Source organism: Prionailurus viverrinus, chromosome B1 (genome assembly GCF_022837055.1).
Source record: "Prionailurus viverrinus isolate Anna chromosome B1, UM_Priviv_1.0, whole genome shotgun sequence".
NCBI classification, from domain to species: Eukaryota; Metazoa; Chordata; class Mammalia; order Carnivora; family Felidae; genus Prionailurus; species Prionailurus viverrinus.
In genome coordinates, this window is record NC_062564.1 from 35931175 (window position 1) to 35957929 (window position 26755).

General features: G+C 52.0%; 2 protein-coding genes and 1 long non-coding RNA gene across 10 annotated transcripts in view; 1 reads left to right on the top strand and 2 right to left on the bottom strand.

Moving 5' to 3' along the window:
• On the bottom strand, nt 1-16551 carry FHIP2B (FHF complex subunit HOOK interacting protein 2B). Of its 4 annotated transcripts, XM_047855628.1 has the most exons (18): nt 15828-16057; nt 12526-12604; nt 9431-9603; nt 7051-7171; nt 6577-6681; nt 6359-6481; nt 5906-6133; nt 5606-5802; nt 5208-5316; nt 4913-4989; nt 4164-4353; nt 3532-3677; nt 3286-3414; nt 3021-3111; nt 2634-2816; nt 2165-2305; nt 1849-1949; nt 1-1620 (listed from the first exon to the last, which is right to left on the bottom strand). In XM_047855628.1, the coding sequence occupies exons 4-18, from the start codon at nt 7054-7056 to the stop codon at nt 1482-1484; spliced, it is 1965 nt and encodes a 654-aa protein (XP_047711584.1). In that variant the 5' UTR covers nt 7057-7171; nt 9431-9603; nt 12526-12604; nt 15828-16057; the 3' UTR covers nt 1-1481. The 4 variants fall into 4 exon arrangements, with proteins under 4 accessions (XP_047711584.1, XP_047711582.1, XP_047711581.1 ...); XM_047855626.1 differs by lacking the exons at nt 7051-7171; nt 15828-16057 and adding an exon at nt 16421-16551 and having other exon boundaries at nt 2673-2816; XM_047855625.1 differs by lacking the exons at nt 7051-7171; nt 15828-16057 and adding an exon at nt 16421-16551.
• Nucleotides 16537-26755, top strand: part of LOC125163621 (uncharacterized) — a 15015-nt gene continuing 4796 nt past the window's right edge. Inside the window, exons 1-3 of the long non-coding RNA XR_007151519.1 lie at nt 16537-16878; nt 17161-17623; nt 18167-18184. This is a non-coding gene — a long non-coding RNA (uncharacterized LOC125163621). The remainder of the gene's footprint in view (nt 16879-17160; nt 17624-18166; nt 18185-26755) is intronic.
• The window catches only part of DMTN (dematin actin binding protein), a 27377-nt gene continuing 21611 nt past the window's right edge, over nt 20990-26755 (bottom strand). For 3 of the 5 annotated variants that reach the window (XM_047855630.1, XM_047855632.1, XM_047855629.1), the window contains 6 exons: nt 23398-23462; nt 23181-23229; nt 22987-22994; nt 22743-22808; nt 22389-22469; nt 20990-22224 (listed from right to left, as the gene is read on the bottom strand). In XM_047855630.1, the coding sequence (XP_047711586.1) occupies nt 22111-22224; nt 22389-22469; nt 22743-22808; nt 22987-22994; nt 23181-23229; nt 23398-23462 (383 nt within the window). In that variant the 3' untranslated portion in view covers nt 20990-22110. The remainder of the gene's footprint in view (nt 22225-22388; nt 22470-22742; nt 22809-22986; nt 22995-23180; nt 23230-23397; nt 23463-26755) is intronic. The other 2 variants (XM_047855633.1, XM_047855631.1) reach the window with 1 other exon arrangement.

Consider the following 26755-nt stretch of genomic DNA (forward strand, 5'->3'; position numbering starts at 1 on the left):
CTGAGGGGGATGGAGGAGGGGAGGATCTGTGACTCCCGGATGCTCAAATGTTTTCTGACTTGAAGAGTTCAGACCCAATTTGCCCCATGAGCTCTGCTCCCCTGTCCCACGCCAACACCCACGTGCGCACACACGCATGCACGCACATGCACGGTGTCCTTCAGAGCGGCAGTTAAGTCCTCCCCAGCTTGGAGGAATGCAGGAGAGGGAGAGGTCACTGAGTTCCTCCTCTTTCATGTCACCTCCTGGCAACCTGCGGCCGGCTTCTAGAAGCGGCATAGGCAGGAAAAGGAAGCGAAAGGGGCTCTGGCCTGCTCCTCCTTGCCCAGGAGCGAAGCCAGCCACTGCAGTCCTGCTGTGAGGTAATGCCTGGCGCCGCCTGTGTGTTCCTGCAGGTTGAGACAGATTCGGGCCGGGTGGGGTGGCAGCCCCAGCTGTGAAGGGCATGCAGAGAGAACAACACTACAACTGGCTGCCTGTGCCCCAGCACCTCCCCGCTAGGCCTTGGGGGCTTGGGGTCAGGTGGGCATCCTGGCCTCATCTCTCCCCTTGGCTCCCTTGCTCCCCTGGAAGAGTATTCCGTCAAGAACTCTGTGGGCTGGGTGAGATGTGGAGGGCCAGGCCTGGCCTCCCCGGGTCTCTGATCCCCTCTGCCCAGGTGTTGAGGACCTGCCGAGACGGGTTCAGAGGCGCCAGAGAGAAACCAGCTGGAGCCAGGGCCTGGCACCCAGCCCCCCACTTCCCAAGCCCTCTCCTGCCCTGGCTGCAGTTGCACCAAGGCTCTCATTAGCAGCTGCCCCCGCCTGGGCGCGGAGCATGCTTTGGGCATTTGCCATGAGGTGGTTGGGAATTTTGCAACAGCCTCCAAAAGGGCCGGGAAGGGAGAATGGGCTTCTCTGCCATCCACTGCCCCTTCACCACAGGTTAAGTCAAGAAGGCAGGAGAAAAAATGACAAGTCTCAGCAGCATCTGTGAGATAGCAAGACAAAGACAGGGCTCCCACGCCCCCATCTCTCTGGCCTACAGTTCTGACCAGCCTGAGAGCCATCACTCACTCCCCCTGTGCCCCTGGAATTGAGCCACAGGTTTTGGCCCTGGCCACAAATCATCCGTAGAGACAGGTGACATGCACGGAACACATGAGGGTTTGGGTCTGGGTCCTCAGCTGGCAATTACCCAGCTCTCCTGAGAAAGCCCCGAGGACACCATGCTGTCTGGGAGGCCATCTCTTTTGCTCCTTGGCCTCTGGTACCTTGGAGACCCACTCCCTGAACCCAGTCTGGTGTGACCGACAGGCCACGGTCTTCTTGAGTTAACCTGGGAGTGGAAGCCCAGGCCTCCTCAGAGGCAGAGGCACCTGGGATGTAGAGGTGGAACCAAGCTCCCACCCTGGGACGCGGGAGGTGGCAGCCATGCCAGGTGGGAGGCAGCTCTTGGGCAGAGGTGAGGACAGGAGTCCCCCATCTGGTCCTGCTCTTGGCTCAGACGTGCCCTTCCCGGGGCGGGGACAGGTGCAGGTGAGGACTGTGCGGGGGGAACTTGACAAAAGCGATGGCAGCCAGCTCCTTGCAGAATTCCTCAAGAACCACCACGCCCTGGAGGAGAGTCTGGTGGTCCAGCCTGAGGGAGACAGCATGGGGGTCATAGCTGGGAGGCAGCAGGAGCATACCCAGGATGACAACCCAGTGTCCATGAGGTACATCCCAATGGCAGACACCTCTGAGGGAAGATGGAGTTCGGCAACAGGCCCTCTTTGCCCCCTGGCCTGTGCTCCTCCCACTTCCCTTGATCACTCTGCCCTCCCACCCCAGGGTCCATCCTTGGGCACCACTTCCCTCGGTTACTTACTGCTCCCCGGGGACCTGACCCATCAGCTGCTTGCGTACCAGGAGCAGTTTGCCTGGGAACTGAGGTACTCTCTGAATTCTCTGCATCAAGTCTCCGATCACCTAGAGCAGGAATGAGACAGGACTGAGGGGGGCAGTGGTGACACTCATGCAGGGTCCCTTGGCTCTGCAGTACCGTGGCAGGGGAGGGGCCGTGTGCCTGTGCCTTCCCCTGGCGCTGGCCAGGGTTCCCACTCCTGTAGCCCCCCACCCCCGTCCCATTGCCCTCCCTTCCTGCACCACCAGCGACACATGCCCTTCGGCTCCGGCATCCTTACCCTGACAAGCACAGAGAACAGACTCCTGCACCCAGGGGCCAGGTTGATGTAGGGATCCAGGAGATACTCATGGATAAGGGGGTGGGGGAAGAGGGCAAGCCGGGACAGGACTGAGGTCACTTGCAGGTTCAGGCTGTATGGCTGTAGGGAACACAGTGGACAAGCTGAGGGTTGGCAGGGGGCGGTGAGCATTTTTGCACTCCCCCAGCCAGGCGCCTGGCCAGTGTGAACGTGTGCGGGGGTGGGAGTCTCACGTGATGTGTGTGTGTCATGGATTCCCTGGGGCTGAGGGCCAGAACATGTTAGGGCGTGTGGAGCAGAGGCAAGATGGGGCTTCCCGCCTGGAGAACGGTTGGGGGAAGGAGAGTGTGGAGCTGAAGAACCAAAGAGGGCTCGACCCCCAGGGCCAGGCCACTCTCCTGAAGGACTCCAGAGGCAAACTGCCTCGAGTTTTCCTGTGGGCCCTCACCTTGTAACCTTGTAGCCAGGGCCCAGTCCTGTTGACTACCTGTTCCAAAATCCGGGACATGCGGTCAAACAGCATTCGGAGGAAGTGACCTTCAAAGAAAGGCCGTTCAGGCTCATGGGGGTCCAGGGGTGTGGGACCGAGGGGCCAGCCCCAAGGGGAGACTCGGGAGCTGCACTCCTGGAACTGAAACAGAAGTGAGAGTTGAGGAGGTGAGCCCAGTGGTCAGGAGGCACCCACAGGCAGAGGAAGCCATGTGGGAAGGACACACTCGAGGTTCTTGGCCGGAGCAGGGAAGAGAGAGAGATCACAGAGGGAGAAGGTGGAATTTATCAATACCACGGCTTTGAGGGATGAGAAGTGGATGTTGGCAGAAGCTTCAACACTTACCAGTCCATAAGCATCGTGGACGTACGTGTCATATCCAGTCTCCTCTAGGAAAGCTGAGGTCTTGGCTTCCTCGGGAACCAGGCAGAGGAAACTGAGAGACAGGATCCTAGGTGTGGAGGGGCTCCGGCTGGGCTGCTCTGTCTTTCCCTTCCCCCTCTCCAGCCCTGAGGGAACACTCCCTCCTGGGCTGCCCCTCATCGGGGCTATGGCCAAAGATAGAACAAACAAACCTCAAGTGACTTAGATTTCCTGACCAGCTCCCTACCTGTTGACGATCTCGGTCACTGCTGTTTTGCCATCTGAGTTGGTGGCAGGGGCTGGGGGAGGCTTTGCTGAGGGTTGAAAGCTGGAGTTGAGGAAGCCGTCCGTGAAGTAGGGGTCTTCCTCCAGATCTCTGTGGCCAGGGCAGACGAGGGGTACCAAGGAATAAATGAATAAGTGTGGGGGTACTGAGGGCCGTAATGGGTCCTGGGCAGCCTGAGGCTTCCCAGAGGAACAAGGTTTCACTTACAGGGTGTCCTCGTAGCTCTCGGGCTCAGGTGAGCCTCGGGCCACATAATGGCGGCCCTCGAGGTTGCAGAGGACCAGGCTGCGGAGGACCTGCTCGTGTGGCTTCTGGAGCAGCTCCTCAAACAGCCGCAGCGTGGTGATGCTGATCTGGGTAAGAAAGGGTCAGCAGGCGTACCTAGGAATTGCTCACTCGGATAAGAAAGATCAGACAGCAGGGTTTGGGGGGAGTGGGTGGGTGCTGGTCTAGGAGCCAGGAGTCTGCCTGGTGCTGGTTCTGTTACTAATTTGATGTGTGCTATCGGGTAAGCCAACTGGCTTTTCTGTGTCTCAGTTTCCATGTTTGCAAAACGGAATATCGGCCTCACCTAGCTCAGAGTGGATGTAAGCCTCAAACAAGCCAAATGAATATGAAATAGGTCTGGAAAATATCAAGTCACATGGCAAGTATGCGATCACAGAAAACTATGTGACAAAAGCAGTCTGGCCGCCATGACCATGTCACTGTTGGGGGCGCAGGTAGGAGTTCCAATGCCTCAAGGTAAGCTAATGACAGTGGGAAGAAGCATGCAGGAAATTCCTTGGGCAGGGGTTGATGGGAGGCAGTAGGATAAGCCCCCTCCTGCCCCACCTCACCTCATCAGAGAGGTGATCGCAGTGCCCGATGAGGTGAGCGCACAGAGTGCGGGGGCCATCTTCGGGGGCTGCGGGCTGCGGGTCTGCACCCAGGAGGAAAGCCACAGCCTCTCGCAGCAGCGCAGGGGAGCGGAGCTGGCGCAGCATGGCCGTGAGCAAGGCAGTGGAGGTCAGCACACTCTGCTCAGAACTACAGGGAGACAGGGGCACCTGGTGGCTTAGTCAGTTAGCGTCTGGACAACTGGACAACTGTCAGTGCAGAGCCTGCTTGGGATTCTCTCTCTCTCTCTCTCTCTGTCCCTCTCCTGCTCGCTCGTACTCCTTCTCTTTCAAAAGAAATAAATAAATAAACTTGGAAAAAAAAAAAAACTACAGGGAAAGAGCACTGAGCCAGGCCTGGGGTCTGAAAGCCAGACGGGGGACGTAAGACCAAAGAGGCAGCTAGGAGTGAATGAATGTGGTGCTGACAGAACCCCTTCCTGATTTCCTTACATCTTGGCTTATATTTCTCGCTCCCTAGCCCTCCTGAGGTCCTAGAGTCCAGGAGCGGGAGGACTTTGTCAGCCCATGTGGCTCTGAGCCACGTGTGTCAGGGGGCCAAACCTGGCAAACATTAACCATGGAGCCCACAGACCCATGTGACTCTGGCCAAGGAGGTCCCTGGCCTTAGGGACAGGAAAAGGTTTGGTGGGGAGGGGCAGCTGGATCCAGACCATGGCCATGCCCAAGGGGACTGGACATAAACTTACACATGCAGGAGGTGGGGCTGCAGAATCTCCATGAATAATTTCTCAGCTACAGCCTTTGCCAAGGCGTCTGCAACCACCTAGGTGCCAAAGAGCATGTATTAAACACATTTTACCCCACGAGTGCTTTCCACTGAGAAACAACTGTGTCCTTGCACAGCGTCTAACATAACAGGCAGACCTGGGGCCCTAGTTCCTGAGAGACCTACTTGTTCCTCAAGGTGGATGCAGTGAAGAGAGTGGGGTGAACCGCGGGGCACCCCCACAGAGAGCCCTGTTGATGTCCGCCCCTGCTCACCACGTGTGCCTCTGTGATGAGGTGGTCACAGTAATCAAACCAGCCCAAAAAGGCAGCCAAGGCCTCCTTGCCAGGGAAGGAAGCCTCATCAGACGGGGCACTGGGCAACCTGAAGGGGGAAGCAAGAAAGGAGCTGGGAGGCCTGCCTCAGGTACCTTCTGGAATCTGGGCCCCTTCTCCCTGCAACCACTGTTGCTGGGAGATCAGGTACAGAAGTAAAAGTGGTGTTTTCCTCAAGGGAAAGCTGGGATGGGCTGGGTTGGGCTATACCCTCAGGAAGAGGGTGGCCAGCAGGGGTCCCCATCCCTCCTGGGAAATCAGAGGAGTGGCTACCAGAGGACACGGAGGGCTGCTAGCCACTGAAGATGTAGCCCTGCTTTCCCTGGCCAAGTGCCTACCTCCAGCTGATGCCCTCTAAAGCGGCAATGTCTGCGGGGTCCAGGAAGGTGGGCATGGACTGGTACAGCTGGCAGAGGTGCTCGACGATGGCAGGGCAGCAAGGGCTGCTGTGCACCAGGTAGGTGGCAGCTGCCTGTGAAGCCACACTTACCAGGAGCAGCAGGTTCTCCTGGGCCTTCAGAGCCACCCGACCTTTCTAGGGGTAGGGGTACAACTTCAGGGACATACATCTGAGCCCCCAGATCCCCTCCCAGCAGTTCACCCTTCCCACCCCTGCCCACTCTGTATGCAGCTAGCACCTTGCTCTTGCACAACCCGATCAGAGAGGTGATCAGGTTGCTTTCCCCAACTCCTCCATCTGGCTCCTCCGTCTCAGCAGGCAGCTGGGCAGTCAAGGCCTGGGCCTTACAGGGACTCAGGTCAGGAGACTTGCTGTGGGGGTGGTCCTTGTCTTGGATGCTGGCTGCCTCTCTAGGCAGGGTGATGGGTTCTTTGGATGACTTCTTCCTACTGACAATCTTTTTACCCTGCAAAGAAGGTTGCATGAGGCCAGCTCATGGTACAGACCATTCCCCATGATGCCCCCTTGGGAATACAGGCTGCACACTGGCTGGCAGGGCCTCGGCGTGGAGCTAGAGAGGAAGCCGCCTAGGTGCCTGAGTACCTGCTCCATCCTCTACTTCCTCAGAAGGGCCACAGGGGTCTGCCCTGGGGTCTGGGCCCTCCCGCTTCTGTTCCCCAGAGGTGCTCACTTCCAGGATGTAGGTGAGCAGGGCTGGATCCTGTTGGATCTTGGAGCAGAGAACGGTGGTGAACTGCACCTCCTCCTTTTCTGTTTGGGATCCAGGAACTGTCCCACCAAGTCGGAGAAGCTTCTAGAAGGGAGGCAAGATAGAAACAGAAGGGAATGGGGTAGCAGGGAAGAGAAGGGCTTGACCCTCAGACACCCCTTAGTTTCTTGGTCCCTCACCTGCACAGGCCTGTGGACGTTGAGGTAATGCAGGAGGGGGTGCTGCACCTGGGCCAGAACCTTGCTGAAGAACTGGAACACCTGCTGTCGCATGCCTGGGGGGTACTGGGGGTCAAGGAACAGAGTGCCCATCAGCAGATGAAGCCATGACCATCACCTGGAGTGCTCCTCCCCCATGGGCCATAGCACAATCCTCCCTTCTGTCACTGCTCAGAGGGCGCCTTTTCTGCAAGCCTCCTTCCTTCACTTCCTGGAGATACTACAGGTTTGCTTCCAGAGCACTACAATCAAGTGAGTATTGCAATAGGTGAATATCGCGATAAAGCAAGTCAAATTAATTTTTTGGTTTCCTGGTGAACATAAAAGCTGTGTCTACACTATACCATAGTCTATTAAGTGTGAAATTGTCTTATATCTAAAAAGCAATGTACATGATCTTAACTTAAAAATACTTTATTGCTAAAAAATGCTAACCATCATCCACACTTCCAGCAAGTCATAATCTTTTTGCCGGTGGAGAGTCTTGTCCCTATGTCGGTGGCTGCCAACTGATCAGGGCGGTGGTTGCTGAAGGTCGGGGTGGCTGCGGCAATTCCTGAAAATAATACAATGAAATTTGCCGTGTTGATTGAGTCTTCCGATTTCCCTGCAGCCCGCGATGCTGTTTCATAGCACTTTACTCACAACAAAACTTCTTTCAAAATTGGAGTCAAGCCTCTCCAACCCTGCCGCTGCTCTATCGACTGAGTTTATGTCATGTTCTGACCCCTCTGTTGTCATTTCAAGCATCTTCACAGCATCTCCACCAGGAGTAGCTCCCACCTCAAGAAACCATAGTTTTTGCTCATCCAGAAGGAGTAACTCCTCATCCGTTCAAGTCTGCTCATGAGACGGCGGCAATTCAGTGCCATATCCAGGCTCCTCTTCCAGTCCCGGCTCTCTCGCCGTTCCCCCCGACACACACCCACAGACACCTCCGCCACCACAGTCCGGAAGCCCTCATGGTCCTCTATGGGGGCTGCGATCGAATTCTTCCAAACTTCTGTTCATGTCGCTATTTTGACCTCTTCCCGTGAGTCACGAATGATCTTAATGGCACCTAGAATGGTGACTCCTTTCCAGAAGGTTTCAATTTACTTTGCCCAGATCCATCAGAGGAATCCCTGTCTGCGGCAGCCATAGCCTTACAACATGCATTTCTTAAATAATAAGACTTGAAAGTTGAAATGACTCCTTGACCCATGGGCTGCAGAATGGATGCTGTGTGAGCAAGCACAAAGACCACGTTCACCTCGTCGTCCATCTCCATCAGCGCTCATGGGTGACCCGTGCACTGTCAGCGAGCAGTGGACTTAAAACACTCAGTGAGCAGAAGTGTGGTCATTCAGGCTTTGTTGTTCCATGTATAGAGCACAGGCAGAGTGGATGGATTTAGCATCATCCTTATGGGCCCTCGGCCTTCCAGAATAGTAAATGAGCACTGGCTTCACTTGAAGTCACCAGCTGCCTGTCCTTTGAAGCTTTGAAGCCAGGCATTGACTTTGCCTCTGTAGCTGTGAAAGTCCTAGGTGGCATCTTCTTCCAACAGAGGCTGCTTCACTACGTTGTAAACCTGTTGTTCAGTGTCGCCGTCCTCATGAATTATCTGAGCCGGATCTTCTGGAGAACCTGCGGCAGCTTCCACATCAGCTCCTGCTGCTTCGCCTTGCACCTTGATGTCACGGAGACAGCTTCTGTCCTCAGACCTCGTCAACCAACCTCTGCCAGCCTCAAAGTTTCTCCTGCAGCTTCCTCACCTCTCTCAGCCTTCACGGAATTGAAGAGAGTCAGGGCGTGCTGGATTAGGCTTTGGTTTAACAGAATGTTGTGGCTGGTTTGATCTTCTATGCAGACCACCCACATTTTCTCAGTAACAGCAACAGGGCTGCTTTGCTTTCTTATCATTTGTGTGTTCACCGGAAAGCACTTTTAATTTCCTTCAAGAACTTTTCCTTCCCATTCACAACCTGGCTAACTGCTCGGTGAGAGAGGCCCAGCTTTTGGTCTATCTCAGCTTTCAACGTGTCTTCACTAAGCTTAATCATTTCTAACTTTTGATTTAGAAACATGCAACTCTTACTTTCACTTGAATACGTAGAGGCCATTATAGGGTTATTAATTGGCCGAATTTCAACATTGTTGTGTTTCAGGGAATAGGGAGCCCCAAGGGAAGGGAGAGAGATGGGGAGTGGCTGGTAGGTGGAGCAGTCTTACATGGGCACTGTCTGTGGTGCCCGCAATTATAATACCAACATCAAAGATCACTGGTCCCAGATCGCCATAACAGATATAATAACGAAGTTTCAAATATTATAAGAATTACCAAAATGTGACACAGAGACACGAAATGAACAAATGCTGTTGGAAAAATGGCACCAATAGACTTTCTCAACGCAGCACTGCCATAATCCTTCAACTTGTAAAACATGCAGTATTTGTGAAGCACAGTCAAGTGCAGTGCAATAAAACGAAGTCTGCCTGTATGAAACTGGCCTCCCCTGCACTGCCAATTCCCCGTCCCGCTTTATTTTTCTCCATGACCTTGTCATTGTTGAATATACTGCATGCAGGCTCCTCTTATTATCCACCACTCTCTGACTAGAATTTTTGTCTGTTTTAATCACTGCTGTGTCCCCAGCACCTAGGACCCTGCCTGGCACATGGCTGGTTCTTAGTACATCTTCACTGAATGAATGCTGACAGTAATGGGAGCATTTCCTCAACCTAGGTGATGGGAGGACAGGTGGAAGAGCCTGGAACACAGGGGCTCCAGTTTGGGTGGAAGGTTCCAGGGGCACCCCAGGGTCCTGCTCACCTCAGCCTTGCCCAGCGTGCACAGGGTCTCCAGGATTTTGTGCTGCAGCAGGTATTCCAGACAGGGCCCTGCCTCGCCAGCTGCTGTCTGCTGCCTCTCCTCGTAGACCAGGATGTCCAACATCTGCCTCAGCCGCCAGGGAATATCTGTTTTCTTGGCGGGGGTGTTTTCATCTAATAGAGATTCAGGAAACAAAGGTGGGGGGGGGGGGAAGAGGGGCACTCTGTGTTGAGGGGGTCAATTCCACAGTCCCCCCCCCCCCCCCCGAAACACTGGCGGGGGCGGAGGGTAAACCTGGAGTAAGGCCAGGTTAACAGTTTGCTTCAAAGACCAAAGGAAATGGAAGTTAGCACTTGGTGCCTCTATATTTAACAAGACAAAAGATCTTTTAGGGACACCTGGGTGGCTCAGTTGCTTAAGGGTCTGACTTTGGTTTTGGCTCAGGTCATGATCTCACAGTTCATAGGTTCAAGCCCCACGTCGGGCTCTGCGCTGACAGTGTGGAGCCTGCTTGGGATCCTCTCTCTGCCCCTCCCCTGCTCACTTGCTCATTCTCTCTCTCTCTCTCTCAAAATAAATAAAATAAACATTAAAAAAATTACAAAAAAGTGGCATCATTTTTTCTCCAAACTCTGGGACATACAGAAGGGTATACTACCCAGGCTGCAGGCCAGCTCTGGGCCAAAGTGACAAGCCATGGGCTTAGGGGTCTCTGTCACATGATGTAGAAGCTGTCTTCTAGCAGCTTCCTGAGAGGTAACCTCCTGTCCTCTTTACACTCACAGGAGACAGTACTCCATTTTTTACAAGGCAGAAAAAAGTCCATGCACAACCACAGGTTCAGAGGCAAAGCAGTTTCACTGTGCGAAGGTCTTGGTGGAGAAGCTGGGGCTTTTGTAGTCAGAGTCTCAGACGGAGTGTTCTTGTAAAACTAGTTTTGATGCTTTGGGACTGGCCTTGGAGCACCCCCTAGCTTTTCTCAAAAGCATTGGCTTTTGAGCAACTTGGCTCACCTCCCCCACATCTGCACCTCTGGTCAGGGTACTGTTCAGGAAATGAATGGATGGGGTCAGATGAAACCTCAGGTGGACCTGAGTCAGTTCTGGATCTTTTCCCACTGTCCTGATAGATTGGGGCTCTCTGTCAAGAGATGTTCAGTCTAAAAGGTACAGACTTGGGGCACCTGGGTGGCTCAGTCGGTTGAGCGTCCGACTTCAGCTCAGGTCACGATCTCGCGGTCCGTGAGTTCGAGCCCCGCGTCGGGCTCTGGGCTGATGGCTCAGAGCCTGGAACCTGCTTCCATTCTGTGTCTCCCCCTCTCTCTGCCCCTCCCCCGTTCATGCTCTGTCTCTCTCTGTCTCAAAAATAAACATCAAAAAAAATAAAAAATAAATAAATAAAAGGTACAGACTTCCAGTTAAAAAATAAGTAAGTCCTGGGAATGTTAAGTACAGCATGGTGACTATAGTTAATGTACTGTATATTTGAAAACTGCTAAAAGTAGATCTTAAAAATTCTCATCACAAGAAAAAAAAATTGGTAACTATACAGGGTGATGGATATTAACTAGACTTATTGTGATGATAATTTCACAACATATCCATACATTGAATCAGTATGTTGTATATCTGAGTTATATGATATGTTACATCAATTATATCTCAATAAAAAAGGGTCTTCAGTTTAATTTTTTTAATAGCTAATGACATTTCTGATTCCTTTTAAAAATATTTATTTATTTTGGGGGAGAGCATAAGCAGGGGAGGGGCAGAGACGGGGACAGAGGATCTGATGCTGGCTCTGTGCTGACAGGCTGATAGCAGCAAGCCCGATGTGGGGCTTGAACCCACAAACTGCAAGATCACGACCTGAGCCGAAATCAGATGTGCAAATGACTGAGCCACACAGATGCCCCTCTGATTCTTTTTTTTTTTTTCATGTTTATTTATTTTGAGAGAGAGAGCAGGGGAGGGGCAGAGAGAAAGAGAGGGAGAGAGAGCAAGAGAGAGAGTGAGAGTGAGTGGGGGCGGGGGAGGGAGGAAGAGAGAATCCCAAGCAGGCTCTGCGCTGTCAGCACAGAGCCCAATGTGGGGCTTAATCTCAGGAACCATGAGATCATGACATGATCCGAAATCACGAGTCAGACACTCAACCGACTAAGCCACCCAGGTGCCCCCAAAGATCTTCAGTTTAAAGCAATTGTTCTCAACTGGGGGCGATTTTGCCCCCAGGAACATTTGGCAATTTTTGGAGACATTTATGGTTATCACAATGGGTAGGAGATGCTACTGGTGTCCAGTGGGTAGAGGCCAGAGCTGCTGCTAAACATGCACCCCCAAAAGCTCCCCCCCAACAACAAAGAATGATTAAGTCCAATGTCAAGAGTACCAAGATTCAGAAACGTGATTTAAAAGGACCTTTAGGGGTCCCTCAGAGTGTCCAAAGACTGCTTTTTAATTTCTTGGGCTGGCTCAGGCTGGAAATAAAGTCTTTAGGAAAGATGTAGACTGGAATCAAACCCTAGTCTGAACCAGGAGGTAGAAAGCCAGGGATGCAGGACAGGGTTACCTGGCCACCAGTGTTTATCTGCCAATACCAACATATTGACTACAGAGCAGCCAATCAGATTCCGCCCCTCAGAAAGCCATCCTGATGTGCCCAGATTACCCAAGGCTCTGGCTCTCAGCTAGGGGAGAAGGACACAGGCACATTACATGCCTGGACTTCAGTTCTCCTCCTACCCTAGATTTCTATAAGGGAAATGCCCTCTAAGTCAGCTCAGGGAAAAGAGGAACAGGTACCTGGGGACTACAGGCTTGGACGTCTGCAGAGCTGGATGCTAGGGGCAAATGGGGCTCAACCTCTGCCTTGCAGTGTCAGGCCAGTGAGATGCCCAACTTCCTAGTCCCCACTCCTACTTCACTCGGCTCCTCTCCCAAAAGGTCAGGGTGGGGCCAGCCCCCAGTCTGAACTCCTCGGCAGCAGTTGTCACCTTATCCAGGACACCTGCATCTCTGCTTTGCGTGGTGACCCTGCCTACACCTTCCTCCCCACTCCCTGCAGGAGTCCCCCGTCCAAGGGGAAGCAGGCCCCACCTGTGCTTTCAATGTAGTAGTGCGTGATGCCCTTCCAGTGCTCCACGAAGGCCTCCAGCAGGTCAATGCTGGGCTCCCGCTGTGGAGAGAGCAGAGACACACAGCCTAAGTAGCCACCACAGTGATCACGGGCTCCGCTGCCACCATCACCCATCAGAACAGATGTTCCACCATTTACCAAGTGTTGGGTCAGTGCTAGACCCTGGAGGAAACACTGTGATCCAGGTTCTCAAAGGGAACAATAACACATTTTCCCCAGGACAATCTCTTGGCACCTCTCCTGGACCCCCTCTGTCCTGGAAATGCTGTACTCCTGCTACATGTCATGATTCCACAGTCCCTGTCCTGGAAGAGCTAAGAATGTTGGTGGGGGAAACAGACACAGAAACAGATCCTCTCAAGACAGTTACACTACAATAGAAAGACATAGAGGAAAACAGTGAAGCGTCCCCAAAATAACAAAATAAAAATGATACACATGGAAAACATGGCAGAGACAAAGCTTTTAGGTCCCTCTCAATCTGAGAGTCTGCAAAAATCTGTGTTCAAGGCCACTGAAAGGCTTCGTTCAACCAGATGGGTAATGTTAGCATAATATTAATAAAGTGCCTTACTTACAACATGCTTGCATCTTTTATCCAAGGCTGAGAACTGCTGGAGGAGTTAGGGGTGCACAGCCTGAAGCCCCAGGGAATTCTATTCCCATTGTGAGCAAGCCCCAAACCTCTCCCTTTTCCAGAAGTGATCTCTCCATCTCTACACTGAGAGTAGCTTTGAATTGATAACTACTTTCTCTGAAAACTCCAAAAAAGAGCATTTGTTCCCTTTTCTTGCGGAGTAAATGACTACAGGAGAAAAATGCACAAATCATCCCTTACCACAGATGCTCATTTCTACCTCTCCATCTCTGCTCAGGCCACTCCTTTACCCCGGAAGCCCTGCATCCCCCTACGCTTGCCTAGATCCTAACAGTCACCAGTGAGGTCCAGCTAAGGGCCACCAGCTCCAGAAAGGCCTTGCCAGAGTTCTTGGACACATCTTTCTCTAACCTCACACTTTACTACATCATAGAACTGACAGTCTACTCCTTATTTATTCAGTATCTTTTGAGTGCCCACTGTGTAGAAGATGCTATGCTAGACGCTATAAGCAATATAAGGATGTTGAAGACCCAGTGCCAGGGAGAAGAGAATATAAAACCACCCTGAATAACTCAGCTACAGGAAGTTGCATGAGGACACAGGAGAGATGGAACATGATCTCTGGGAAAAGAGCACTGGAACAGAGAAGGCTTTACTGAGGTTACCCTTGAACTAAAACTTGAAGAACAGGGTCCGAGTTCAACAGTTCAAGATGAAGGAAAGACATTTCCTACAGAAGGAACTCTGCACAGAGTGTCTGGGACAAGGATGGGTTGATGAGTGTATGTGTCCCTGTACATCAAGCCACCAAGTCAGGATTGTTTTTTGCAGGCAGTGGGGGGCAGTCAATGACATCTTCTGAGCAGTGTTCCAGGCAGGGTCATCTGGCAGTTTTGTGTAGGAGATGAAGGCAGGAAGAATGGTTGGAAGGCCATTAAGATAGGAGAAAGAAGCAGTAACACTGAATCAGAGGCCCTGAAAGGCTCCCAGACAACCTTGTCTTCTTTCAAAGTTAGCTGTGGGGGGCATGACTCTTACTGGAGTTTCACCTCCAGTAAGTCATTCCAAACACACTTGAATTGACTGCATCTTACCACGTCCTGTGTGATACTATTATTGCTGGATTAGTGCTCACCTCTTCTACCAGACTGTGAGCTCCCTGAGGGCTCGGGTTCTGTGTTTTCTACCTCTGCCTGCTCCTAAAGGGCTCTGCACATAGTGACTACTCATTCATATGTACTAAATAGCTCAGCAAACTCCTTAACACCTCCTTTCCATAGTTTCTTGTCTCTTGGAAAGCCCCCTGCTCCTTGACCAGCACTATAATTATCTCACTTTTCTGTGATGGGCTCTCATCTAGTCTCAAAATTCATTGATAGTCTCCTAAAACCTTGAGCTGGACTTACATTAGAAAAGAACAATTGGGTAAGAGGAGAACCCAGAGAACACAGACTGTTAGCAAACTGTAACGGACTGTCACAAAACAGACGGTTGGAAGAAAGCAAGGGAATCTACTATTAGTTATCATAACTCCAAAGGAACTATACCACATGATGATCTTTACTATCTTCGTTAATGATAACAAAGATGTTTTTTTAAAAGAACCATAAGGATTGCTATTCTGTTTTGTCAGAAGAGGGCAGGAAGGAGCACTCTCCCTCCTTATAACAAGGAGTCAAGCAACTTGCTGGGGTCCTAACCTGGTGACCCAGCCAGGGGAAGGGCTATGCCCTGATCTGGGGGGTAGAGAGCAAAAGAGGGGCTCCTATCTCTCCTGACAGCTATACTGGGTCAGCCAAACTTCTCCAGAATTGTCTATATATTGTATATTCAGGAGAAGATCACTTGCCTAAAAATATCTCCCTTGACCACCAGTACCCCCTCCAGCCACTGATGCAGAAATTCCCTCATTGGAAGCATTAGAAATTCACTTCTCAAAACTAAGGCTCTCTCTGGCCCACCTACCCACGCTGCCCATGGAGCTTTCCCTGACAGGTATGAAGTAGTTTGTCACATCACTTTCTAAGATGACAGCTGTCTTGATAGGAGACAAGGAGGAGCGGAAGAAGAGATCATTTTAGAACCCCTCCCAAGGGGGGCTGCCCTGGAAGCACCTGGACATCGGGAAGGGCAGGGCTGGGGACAGGAGGAGAGGCAGGAGGAGAAGCTTTTCACTTTCTTCACAAATCTCATTAAGGCTGAGCCTGTTCCCATGTACAATAAGCTCTGTTTTGGGGGGGTGCGTTGAGGAGAAAGGAGGTGAAACACAAGTCTGTTTCTCCAGAGCAACTCTGATACAATATACTAAACCGATCAATTAGAGGAGGACTTCTACTTTGAGACAAAAGAACTGTTAACTCTACAGACAGATTCTTGGCAGGGTTGCTTTAAACAGAAGGCCTCTGGCCTACCCTATCCACACTCTACTTTTATCTCACTGAATGAAGTGAACCCGCCTGTGACCAGCCTTCAACTCCCAACAGAAAATGGCAAAAACACAAACTCTTCCTCACATGGCTGCCCCAAGGCCCCACCAGGCTGGCCTCTCCTGACTCAAGGTCAACCTGGCTCAGCTGGTGTGGTGCGGCTAGTGTGGTGGGAGATAACATTCTGTATACAGCCCCTGGGCCCTGCTGTTTCCTGGGCCAGGCACCCACCCACCTCTGAGTTGTGTATACACGGTCAGGGCTTGGGCCATCTGGGCCGGGACTTCTCAAGTGGAGGCTGAGAGACACGGCCTGACTAAGGTCTTGGGGTTGTCTGGAGGCTCAGAAGAAGGGCAAGGGACGTCTATTTTTCAAGCCCAGGTGACCAGGAAGGGAGGAGCGTGGGCCGAGGAGGAAGGCGAACAGCCTGGGGAGGGGACTTTGGGGAAGAAACTCTTGGGTGACAAGGGAGCCCTCTGGCACAGAAGAGTTGGGGAACTGGGAGCGAACTGGGAACGGGAAGCAGGAAAAAGAGACAGGAAGCCATTTGGGGAGAAGGGTTAGGGGCTGGGGCGATACGGAGAGGGGCTGGAAGTCGGTGCGATCGGGAAAGAAGCCACGCGAAGCAGGAGTGCTGTGCGGGGTGGGTGGGGGGGGGCCGGCGACGGGGGAGAGAGGAGGCCGGGGAAAGGGCGCCGCGGCCTGGGTGGGGGTCCCTTCCCCGAGGCGGGCCCGCTTCCTCCGCCCGCCCGCCCGCCGGATCCTCCCCCGGTCCCGCGCCCGCCCTTCCGGCCTAGGCCCCGCGCGCCCCGGCCTCCCCCGCCTCACCGCCCCCACGGCCTCCTGCAGCAGCGCTCCGAGCCGGCTCAGCATGTTGGCGGCCCGGCCCGGCCCGGCTCGGCTCGGCTCCCGGGCGGCGGCGGGCGGCGGCGGCGGCAGCGGCGGCGGAGCTCACAGGCGGAGCGCGGCCCGGGAGGCGCGGCGAGGAGGCGGGGCCCTGCCTGGCCCGCCCCGCCTCGGCCCGCAGGGGCAACCGCTGCCCACCGCCCCAGCCCCGGCCCGGCCTGGCCCGGCCCGGCCCGGCGTGGTCGGGAAGGAGGCCGGGCGCCGACGTATTTCGCCCGTGGAGAGCCAGGGGGGACGCTGAAGCCCGGCGTCGCAGCGGAGGGGCGCCTTCAAGTGCTGCCAGGGCTCCCTGGGGAGCCAGATGGCAGCGAGAAGGGCGAGTGGGACCGGGAGGTTTCTTCCTCCCGAGGAAGACAGGCTTGAGAACGTCTGTGGATCGTGTAAGTCTCTAGATGCCCCTACCCCCGCCCTCTGCCCAACACAGTAGCCACTGGCCGCATGAGGCTGTGGAGCCCTGAAACAAACGCGCTAGGCCTGATTGAGATGTGCCGAAGGTCAAGTACACCTCGGATTCTGAAGACTTAGTACACAAAGAAAATGTAAAATAGCTCTCTGATGATGTTTGATGTTGATTACCTGTTGAAATCGTAATATATTAGATATATTGGGTTAAACGGACTAGATTATTAAAATTAATTTCCCTTGTTGCTTGTTCCTTTAAGTGGATACACCACTGGTGCAGAGGTTCTTCAGAGGAAGCGACACCCTTCTAGCAGCACCAAGGAAAGAAACAGAAGATGGGTCTCCCATGTTGAGGCGCCCCCTACCAGGGCAAGGTGAGCCCAAGAATTACACAGGCAGAACCCTCAACAAGAGCAGGGTTTCCTGGAACGTCTGGAGCAGCAACTCTTGACAGTTTAAAGCCCATTTTCCCTACCACCTCCACCTCCAACCCTCAGGAATGGAAAGATCTTTCTGAGAAGAGGGCTGATATCTGTTCAAAATGTATTTCTGCTGACCACTGACATCTGATGAGAGGGTGAGGGGTAGCCTCTATCACAAAGCTGTAGGACCTAGAGCTGGGGGGAGGGGGTCTTGGGGCTTCACCGCACTAGCCCTGCCTTTTGGGCTCCATTTACCAGTCAGGCTGAGGCCCAGGAGACAACGACCTGTCCAGAGATGGCTGTGTACCCTGGAGTGGAGCCTGGAGTCCAGGCTAAGTCACGAGGGGGGGGGGGGGGACAGGGTTCTGCCCAGCCCATCCAGAGCTGGCATTTGGATCTCAGTTCTCTGACAACTGCTTGGGAAAAAGAGACCTTTTAAAATAGTCCATCTGCAAATGGGCCCCTGTGAGGAGCCCTATGAGAAAGAAGAGGAAGCTTTCAGGCCAGAATGTGTAAGAACAAAGGGAAGAAACAAGCCTGTTGTGTACAGAGAGGCCACCTGGAGAGGTGGAGACCTGAGTCCAGTCCTGCACTGTGTTTTTCTGGGCCAGCTTCCTCATAGGTAAGGGAAGCAGCTGAATGGATTAAATCAGCTTTCCCCAAGAAACTCTGGGATATAGTGAAAGTACATCAGGAATTCATAACCTTTCATTTGGCTTCACTTTAAAAATTTTGTCTTAGAACTTCTAATAAATGTTAGCGGAAACATGTGTTATATGCCAAAAGTGTTGGAGCCCACTGATGTACAGTTGACCCTTGAATAACATGGGTTTGAACTGTACAGGTCTGCTTATACATGCATGTTTTTAGATACAGTGCAACACTCTATCTGTAATTTCTCATCAAGATTTTTTCTTTTTAAAAAAATTTTTAAAAGGTTTTTTATGTGTGTTTTTGTTTTTTGTTTTAATGTTTATTATTTTTGAGAGAGAGAGAGCACACGTGGGGGAAAGGAAGAGAGAGGGAGACACAGTATCCAAAGCAGGCTCCAGGCTCTGAGCTGTCAGCACAGAACCCAATGTGGGGCTCCAACTCAGGAACCGTGAGATCATGACCTAAGCCGAAGTCGGACACTTAACTGACTGAACCACCCAGGTGCCCTTATTTTTTTGGTGTGTGTGTGTGTGTGTGTGTGTGTGTGTGTGTGTGATCTCTGCACCCAATGTGGGGCTAAAACTCACAATCCCAAGATCAAGAGTTGCATGCTCTTTTGACCAAGACAGCCAAGTACTCCTCTCCCTTGTGATTTTCTTAATATTTTCTTTTCTCTAGCTTACTTTACTCTAAGGATACAGTATATAGTGCATATAACATACAAAACATGTGTTCATTAACTGTTTTATGTCAGTAAGCCTTCTGGTCAACAGGCTATTAGCAGTTAGATTTGGGGGCAGTAAGAAGTTGTATGTGGATCTTCGACTGCACGGAGGAGTCAGCACCCCTAACCTGCATGCTGTTCAAGGGTCAACTGTAGTTAAAGTCTGACAGATTAGCTCATTGGGGAGAAGACCTTTGAATAAAGCCTTTCCTCCTGTCAGTTTAAATGAGGGTGGAAGGCTATTGGAGGGTGAATAGTTTTAAAAAATGTGCAAGTCACTTAAGCCCTGATTCAAGAAGAGAGGGCATGGACACTGCCACTCGATGGGAGGAATAAGATGGATTTGTGTGCATTTTTAAACCACCACAATTTTGTAACTACTTATCTGTATGAATCAGGATTTTCCTAATACTATGCAGCCAAATGCAACAAAAAAGGGCAACTGTCATATACAAATCTCAAAAATTTTTATTCATCAGAGCTTCTTTGTTCTCACTCATTTTTATAATTAACTATAAAATTCAATTTATAAATGTATTCCAATTACTAATAATAAGATGTAATTTTTACTTTTTTAATGTTTTTATTTAATTTTGAGAGAGTGTGAGCAGGGGAGGGGCAGAGAGAGAGGGGAAAAGAGGATCCGAAGCAGGTTCTACACTGACAGCAGAGCATGATGCAGAGCTCAAACCCACGAACCGTGATACCATGACCTGAGCCAAAGCCAGAGACTTAACTGACTAAGCCACCCAGGTGCCCCCAAGATACACTTTTTGAAAAAAGTTTTGCAAACTGCTAAGTAATCATGAAGATTTTGTATCTGTTCATGCGCATGTGCCTGTTCATGTGCATGTGTGTATGTGTGTGTTGCAGGAAGAGGCACTGAGAGATTCTTCTAAGGTTTTGTTTTAGGGACCCACCTCCACTTCAGGTCTCCAAATCTCAGGAACTTAAAATCCTTTAGGTGTTAGCATGCAGTCTGCCCCACCAAAAGCATTTCCCAGTGAACTGTGATCAAACACTGCCTCAGCATCCCTTGGTGCTCAACACCCTGGGAGTTCCGTGGCCCTGAGGATGCTGGCCTTGTCACCGCTGAATCTCTAATGCTGGAACAGGGTAAGCCCTCCAAACATTGGTTGAACACCTAAAACTGGGTACTGGCGTTGGAGACTATTCTCTCTACGCCTCCTAGTCAGCTCTCCTTGCTACCCCTTGAGAGGGAACTACATTGGGGAAAGTCCTGGGTTAACAGTGATGAAACTTGGATGTCTGTCTCCATTCTCCACTCATTCACTTACATGTACCTTCAGGCTTTGGCTGAACTCTTCTACAATTTTCATTGCCTAAAAGGATTAAAATGATCTATGCTGTTACCTCGCAGGTTGTTGAAAGGATAAAACCATGTTGTAGACGTATCAGAGCTTCTACAGCTTAAAATAATTGTCTGCATTGGAGGGATTCTTATCCCCTTTGCTTTTGTTTCAGCCAAAGGGGATAGAAACTCGTCTCAGGGGTGGCAGACTGGAATCAGGTTCCAGCTCTTAGGTTTACACTCCAGCTCACCTAGTCCTTCTGACTGCACGCCTCTTTATGCACCCACATCTGGGTTCTGTTCTGGCCAGGTGAGCCCAGCCCCTCCCTTCAAGCACCCACACCTGAAGTTCTTCTGATCTTCCAACCTTCACCCCCTCCACCCACCTCCACACTCCAGTTCCCTGTCTACCCCCCCCCCCCAACCGGAGGCCTTGCTAAGTCAACCAAGACCATGTGACCCACCTCCTCCCTCAGCCTCCACTTAACCAGCCTTCCACTAGATCTCACCCAGCATTTCTCCACTGATTGGTTTTCCCCGCCTGCTCTTCACAAGTCAGCTCACCGCCTATTCCTACACCATTGAACTTCTCTGTGTGTTTGGCCTCCCCATTGAACAGTGAGTATCTTAGGCCCCAGAGGGTGCATTCACGTCAGGTGTTGATGAGCTTGACTGCCAAGGTGAGTATATAGGGCCTCAGCAGAGGACAGACAAGCTTTCCTCCCAGCTGGCTCCTATATCAGGCTCCACAGTGTGACTTTCTGCCCTTCCTCCACACCACCATCACACAGCCCAGAAGAGGAGGCAGATGGGACCCTGCTATGCTAGCTCCTGCTTTTGAGGGCAGTGTGTGTGCTGTCCCCACCTCTTCCGACCCTACGTGCTCCCCATTTGAACCCTCACTCCCATGGATTTCCTCATCCTGGTGTCACCTCTCCCTCCTTCCCAGATCTGGTGACTCAGAAAGAACAAATAGATTTGGGGGCCCAGTGCAACCTTTTAATTCCAAGCAGAGTCCCCCTCCCACAGCATTATCACACACACACACAGTGGAAAGGGATGCCAGAGTCTGGGCAGGTACCAAACCCAGCCCCAGGCAAAAATATATATATAATTATATACACATATGTTTCTGTAGAGAAGAAAAGCTGGGAGTGTGATTAAAGTAGGGCAGAGAGTTAGGAGAGAAAGCAGCTGGGGGGGTGCCCCAATAAATTACATTCTTTAGACAGCGTGGTGGGGGATGCGTGGGAATGGACGGGACCTGCTAGCCAGGACACTCAGCCTGGCCTCTTGATCCCATCCAAGGAGCCTGAAGGCCTGGGTTCTGCCCGGGACCTGGGTGCTAGAAGTCTAGCGGACTTTGCCTGCAGGCTGACGGCGGGCTGAGGTTCTGCAACATCTCCACTCTAAGCCAAGGCTTCTGGGGAAGCCACAGGGCTGGAGCAAGAGGCTCTGAAGCTTAGGGGTCACAAGGAGAGGACAAGGTGAGCTGGAGGGCAGGGTGGCCTCCTTGTTAGAGGCTGAGTTCAAGCCTGCTCCTGCTAAGAGTCAGAGAAGCCAGAGGCCCAGGTGTAGGGGAAGCTGTCCAAGGTGAGGTGAGGAGGTGTGCTTGGGTGCACACAGCATCCTGGGGCTCTCCCTGCCTGCCTGGCTGCTTCCCACCCTCACCTGCCTCCTAGCAGGTCCGAGGGTCCTACCCACCCATTTGGTCAAGACAGCCAACATGCCTGACCACTAATGCTGCCTCGTTTCTCCTCACTCTCTTGTGGGGACCTTCATGTGGGGTTGGGGTGGGGAGAGGGTGCAAACATTAACTCTGTGTGTGCTGGAGTCCAGACTGGGTTTGCCCTGTGCAGTGAGGACCAGGGATGAGGGAAGGAGGCCCCCCCTAGCTCATTATGGGGAAGCAAGTTCATGTCCTACAACCCCAGCACTGCAGAGGTCTTGGTTCCTCCTCACCTGGGGAATGGAGTCAACCCTACCTCCACCCCACCTCCCTGCTCCCCCAAGGGATGATGCTTTGGGGTCTAGTGACCCCAGCTCCAGAGCCCTGAAGCAGCAGGGGACAGGGTCAGTCAAGGAGTGGGAGGGGTGGTCAGAAGAGAGAGGCCTTTTTCTTGAGTTCATTCCTCTTCCACAGGGCCAGCTTGCTAAACTCTTCAGGAGACATGGAAAATACTCTTGAGAAGTCCTCCGCAGACAGATGCCTCTGTAGAGGGGACACGCAGGGGCAGCTTAGGAACAGGGGTGCAGGGTGGGGCTGGCCAAATGACTAAGGGAGCACTCAAAGAGGCCCCCGGTTCTCCCCATCAGGCAGGGGAAGGCACCCCATTAGTGGCACCTAAGCCCACCCCACACATTTCCTCCGCATACCTCAAGCCTCATCCGATCCACACCTGGAGGCAGTTTGGTTCTCCCCTTATTGGTCACCACCAGCATTTCGTAGGGATAGATCTGGGCAGGGAGGGGAAGGGGCAGTCTTAGGCTCATAGAGTTTCCTGTCAGTGTAACCCTTCAATTCCCTGGGCCCCTTATCAGCCTGTAGAGGCCCTTAGGGCTCATGCCATTTTTGCCAGCCATGTCCCCCAACTTCCCTGCTGCCCCTCCCATCATCAACCCCTTAGTGCATTCACTTCCCTGGCTTCTCCCCCCGGCTGGCTGGCCCACCCCCACTGTAGATGGTTCTGTCCCCGGCCCACCACCCCTGACTCTGCCCCTGCCCCTCACCTTCTGCTCCAGCACACAGGGCAGGGAGTTCCCCCGGTCCATCCTCCCCCTCTGGCCCTCTCCGTTCTGGGGAGACCAAAGCCGCAGTGAGCCAGAGTGGGGCAGGGAGACCTCCCCAGCCTTACCCTGGGCTTCTCGAGTCCTTACCAGGCCTCTGTGGCCCCACACCCCCCTCCCCCAATGCTGCCTGTCACTCATCCATGGCTTCTGCTGCTCCATGTGTTCCCCTCCAGGAGGCACTCACCTGCAGGCCTGTGGGAGAGAAGAGTCATTGTCTGGAGGTAGCTCAAAGGTCAGCAGGCCTCTAAGCCTGCCAGCTCAGCCTCCCCAACCTCCAGCCACAGCCCAGCCCATATCACAGACGCGGGGCTGCCCTGGGGCCTGCTGAGGCCCCTTTCTTTCCCTGCTCGCCTGGTATTGGATGGCCCTGCCTCTCACCTGGGCTTCCAGTCTCACTCCCAGAGGGGCTGAAGTCTGTGGACTGTAGCTAGAAAGGACATGAAGGGATCAGAAGGAAGCTGGAGGATTCCACACTGTTCCCCCTCACTTTAAGGGTCTCCTGTGCCCTCAGGATGCCCAAGTAGCTCAGTCCCTCAGAGGTGCCCAAAGACACACTCTTCCCTGGCAGGCGCTGATCTCTGGTCTGGGACCTTACCCGGCTCAGAGTGGTCCTGCCATAGGCGGGGAGAGAAGATGACTTTGATGTTCCTGCATGCAGGGCTGGAAGAGAGCAAGAGGCCTGGTCGGTGCCTTTGGACAGCCATTCCTGAGAGGGCTGCCTCCCTGGCCTCCCCTGCCAGAGGCAGGGCCGTGAAGGGCAGACCTGGGGGGCCCGGGGAGCCCCTGTTGGCTTTTGGCTCTTGCCCATTACCTTCAGCAAGCGGCACTGTGCTGGCAGCTCTGGGCTGTCTCTCTAAACAAACACACATCTGGACGAAATGCCCAAGTGTCAAAACTGATAGTTGGCCAGTGACAGTCAGATGATGAGGCTCACCGTCATAAGATGAAACTCTGGACTACAGAAATATATCTGAAATTTCGTCAAAATGACGGATGGAATCATAATTTACAATTAGCAATGCTAGTAATCACATTTCAGATGTATGACGTTATCATACAGAAACGATCATTTCCTCAGCGCCATCAGCTGCTAGACTGTGGCAGCAGTATACTAGCACAGAAGTCTGTATACACCATGTTTGTGGGGCGCCTGGCCGCCTCAGTGGGTGGAGCATGCGACTCTCAACCTCAGGGTCATGAGTTCGAGCCCCATGCTGGGTATAGAGATCACTTAAAAATATCTAGAGAGGGACTTCACATGTGCAAGATCAGATATCACTTTGAACTTACACATTTCATAGGATCACTAGGCGTTCTATCTCTACATATTGTTGGTTTTCAGTAACAGGTTTTCCTAAAGAGAACTTTGTACCTAAGATTCTTAGTTTGCCCAGATCTCAAAACTCTTTCATGTCCAAATGCTAGAAATCATTGGCAATCTATGGCAATCATTTTGATTAACATTTTTTTAAAGTGTATGTATTTATTTATGTAAGTAATCTTTACACCCAATGTGGGGCTTGAACTCACGACCCCAATATTAAGAGTCACATGCTCCTCTGACTGAGCCAGACACGTGCCCTGATAAACAATTTGTTTGAAGGTTCAGCCTTGACAGATTCAAAATTATAAGGAATTGTCTTCTTAAAACATTCTTTTAAGGGGCGCCTAGATGGCTCAGTGGGTTGAGCATCCGACTTCGACTCAGGTCATGACCTCACAGTTTGTGAATTCAAGCCCCCATCAGGCTTTATGCTGACACCTCAGAGGCTGGAGCCTGCTTTGGACTCTGTCTCCCTCTCTCTGTCTCTCTCTATGCCCCTCCCCTGCTCACGCTCTGTGTCTCTGTCTCTCAAAAATAAAGAACCATTAAAAATTTTTTTTTAAATACTTCTTACTTTTGTATAGGAAATTATCTGTTTCTACAATGATCATTCACTATTGAAGCATTTCATTTCTGTGATAAGTATACATTTATATTTCAAATGAATGATAGAATTTCAACCTACAAAGCATATCAGAAGATTTTCACTTGGAATTATTTTTAGAATGCTCATTTACGTTTGAAAGTGACCATTTCAACACTACCATCAAGTCAGAATGACATGCCTGTTCACAATTCTGAAACTGTTGAGGCTGATTAGCTATGACAGTAACGTAAGCAGTCAAGCAGTCATGTGATCACTGGTCACATAGGAGTTCAGGGATGCCAAACATGATGGTGTGGTAGATATTTGGCCATTCAACTCTGCAAGGCCAAAATGGAAGTTAAAGAGCTAATTTTGACTGAATAGCAAATTCTGGTAGAACATGAAGATTGAATGGGATGCCTGGGTGGCTCAGTCGGTTAAGCGTCCGACTTCGGCTCAGGTCATGATCTCGCGGTCCGTGTGGTCTGTGAGTTCGAGCCCCGCGTCGGGCTCTGTGCTGACAGCTCAGAGCCTGGAGCCTGTTTCGGATTCTGTGTCTCCCTCTCTCTCTGACCCTCCCCCATTCATGCTCTGTCTCTCTCTGTCTCAAAAATAAATAAACGTTAAAAAAGAACATGAAGATTGAATCCAACCTTTGGGACATCTCTCTATCTGCTTCTTTCTTCCGGCCTTCACTATTCTACATTCTCTAAAAAGACCTTACTGTAACTCTTCCCAATCCTACTGAAATATCATCCTGGGGACCTTCAGTGACCCTGTGGATGTCCAAGCACATATGACCCTTACGGCTCCTTGAATCCCACCCCCTCTGTGGCCTTCACCTCAGCCCCATCAGGCAGCCCTTCCAAATGGCCACCCCCTAGGTCTTGTCCCCAACTGCTGCACATTTGAAGCCTGGGAATCCCACTTTGCAGCCACAGCACCTTTCTTGTTTGCGGCTTCCTTGCATCCTCATTCCCAGCACAAATGTCCATCAGTCTCATGGGGACCTCCAGTGTCTTGATCCCCCTGCTCCCTGCTTCCCCTGGGACCTTCGACCCATGGTGGGGTATATAACCACTTTCACCACCACTCAGCAGTTCACCCAGCCCCTCATCCCTCGACACCTGCCTTATGAAACTCTAACCCTGGATCAGCCAGCAACTCTTGCCTGCAAACCACAGAGATAAGGCCCACACTGCGTGGATGATCATCACTACAGTCCGAAAGACTGGCAACGGTTACCCTCCCCTGCAGCGTCTGGTCCTAACCTTTCCAACCTCACCCAGCCTCACCCTCTTTCCGCTCAGCAGACAACCTCAACTTCCCATGTGGCCTGCTCCCAGACCCGAGTCCCCAGCCCTCAGAGAAAGGGGCCTTTTAAGGCTCACCTCCCACATCCTGAGGCTGGGCCTCCTCCTGGGACCTCCAGCTGGACATTGCTGGGGCTCTTACCACTACATACAAGCTGAAGACTCAACTTGCCCTTCAAGCTTCCAACTCAGTAAGACCCAGCTTTCACCTACATGTACTTCAAGCCCAACATGTTCTAAACCAGTCCCTTCATCTTTCATCCAACCCCTTCCTCCCTCATCACATCAGTTCCAGGTATGTCCCACCTAGCACCCAAGCCAAGACCCTGACTCGGCTCTCCTTTCCCACAGCCAGTCAACCACTTAGTCCAGTTGATTCCACCTCCTATATATTTCTCAAACCCAACGCCTCTCCTCTGAACCTATGTACAGTTTTAGTCCTTATCCAGACTATTGGGAAATGTGTAGAGTGTCTCCAAAGATGGCTTGCACATTTTCTTCCAGCCCGTGAGCCTCTGTACCACTGCCTTCATCAGGCAGTGGAATGCTTCTCCCCTCCCTTGAGTCTAGGCTGCCCCATGAGCTGCTCTGACCAATAGGATGCAGAGGAGTGATGCTGGGTGGCTCCTGAGGCTAGGCTTTTAGAGGCCTCATTGCTGCAGCTTGGGCTTTCTGCTCTCCCTCCCTCTGCTGCAGCCGCCCTGCTCTAGGGAAGTCCAGGCTAAACTCC

Bases quoted from the DNA above. Each gene is read 5' to 3' on its own strand.
- FHIP2B (XM_047855625.1), bottom strand. From the start codon at position 16,465: ATGCTGAGCCGGCTCGGAGCGCTGCTGCAGGAGGCCGTGGGGGCG. The intron at 2,817-3,020 runs GTAAGTGTTGAA...CTTCTGTTTCAG, and splicing joins TCCACGATGCTTATGGACTG to TTCCAGGAGTGCAGCTCCCG. The intron at 1,621-1,848 runs GTAAGTAACCGA...TGTCTCCCTCAG, and splicing joins GGTCAGGTCCCCGGGGAGCA to GCTGGACCACCAGACTCTCC.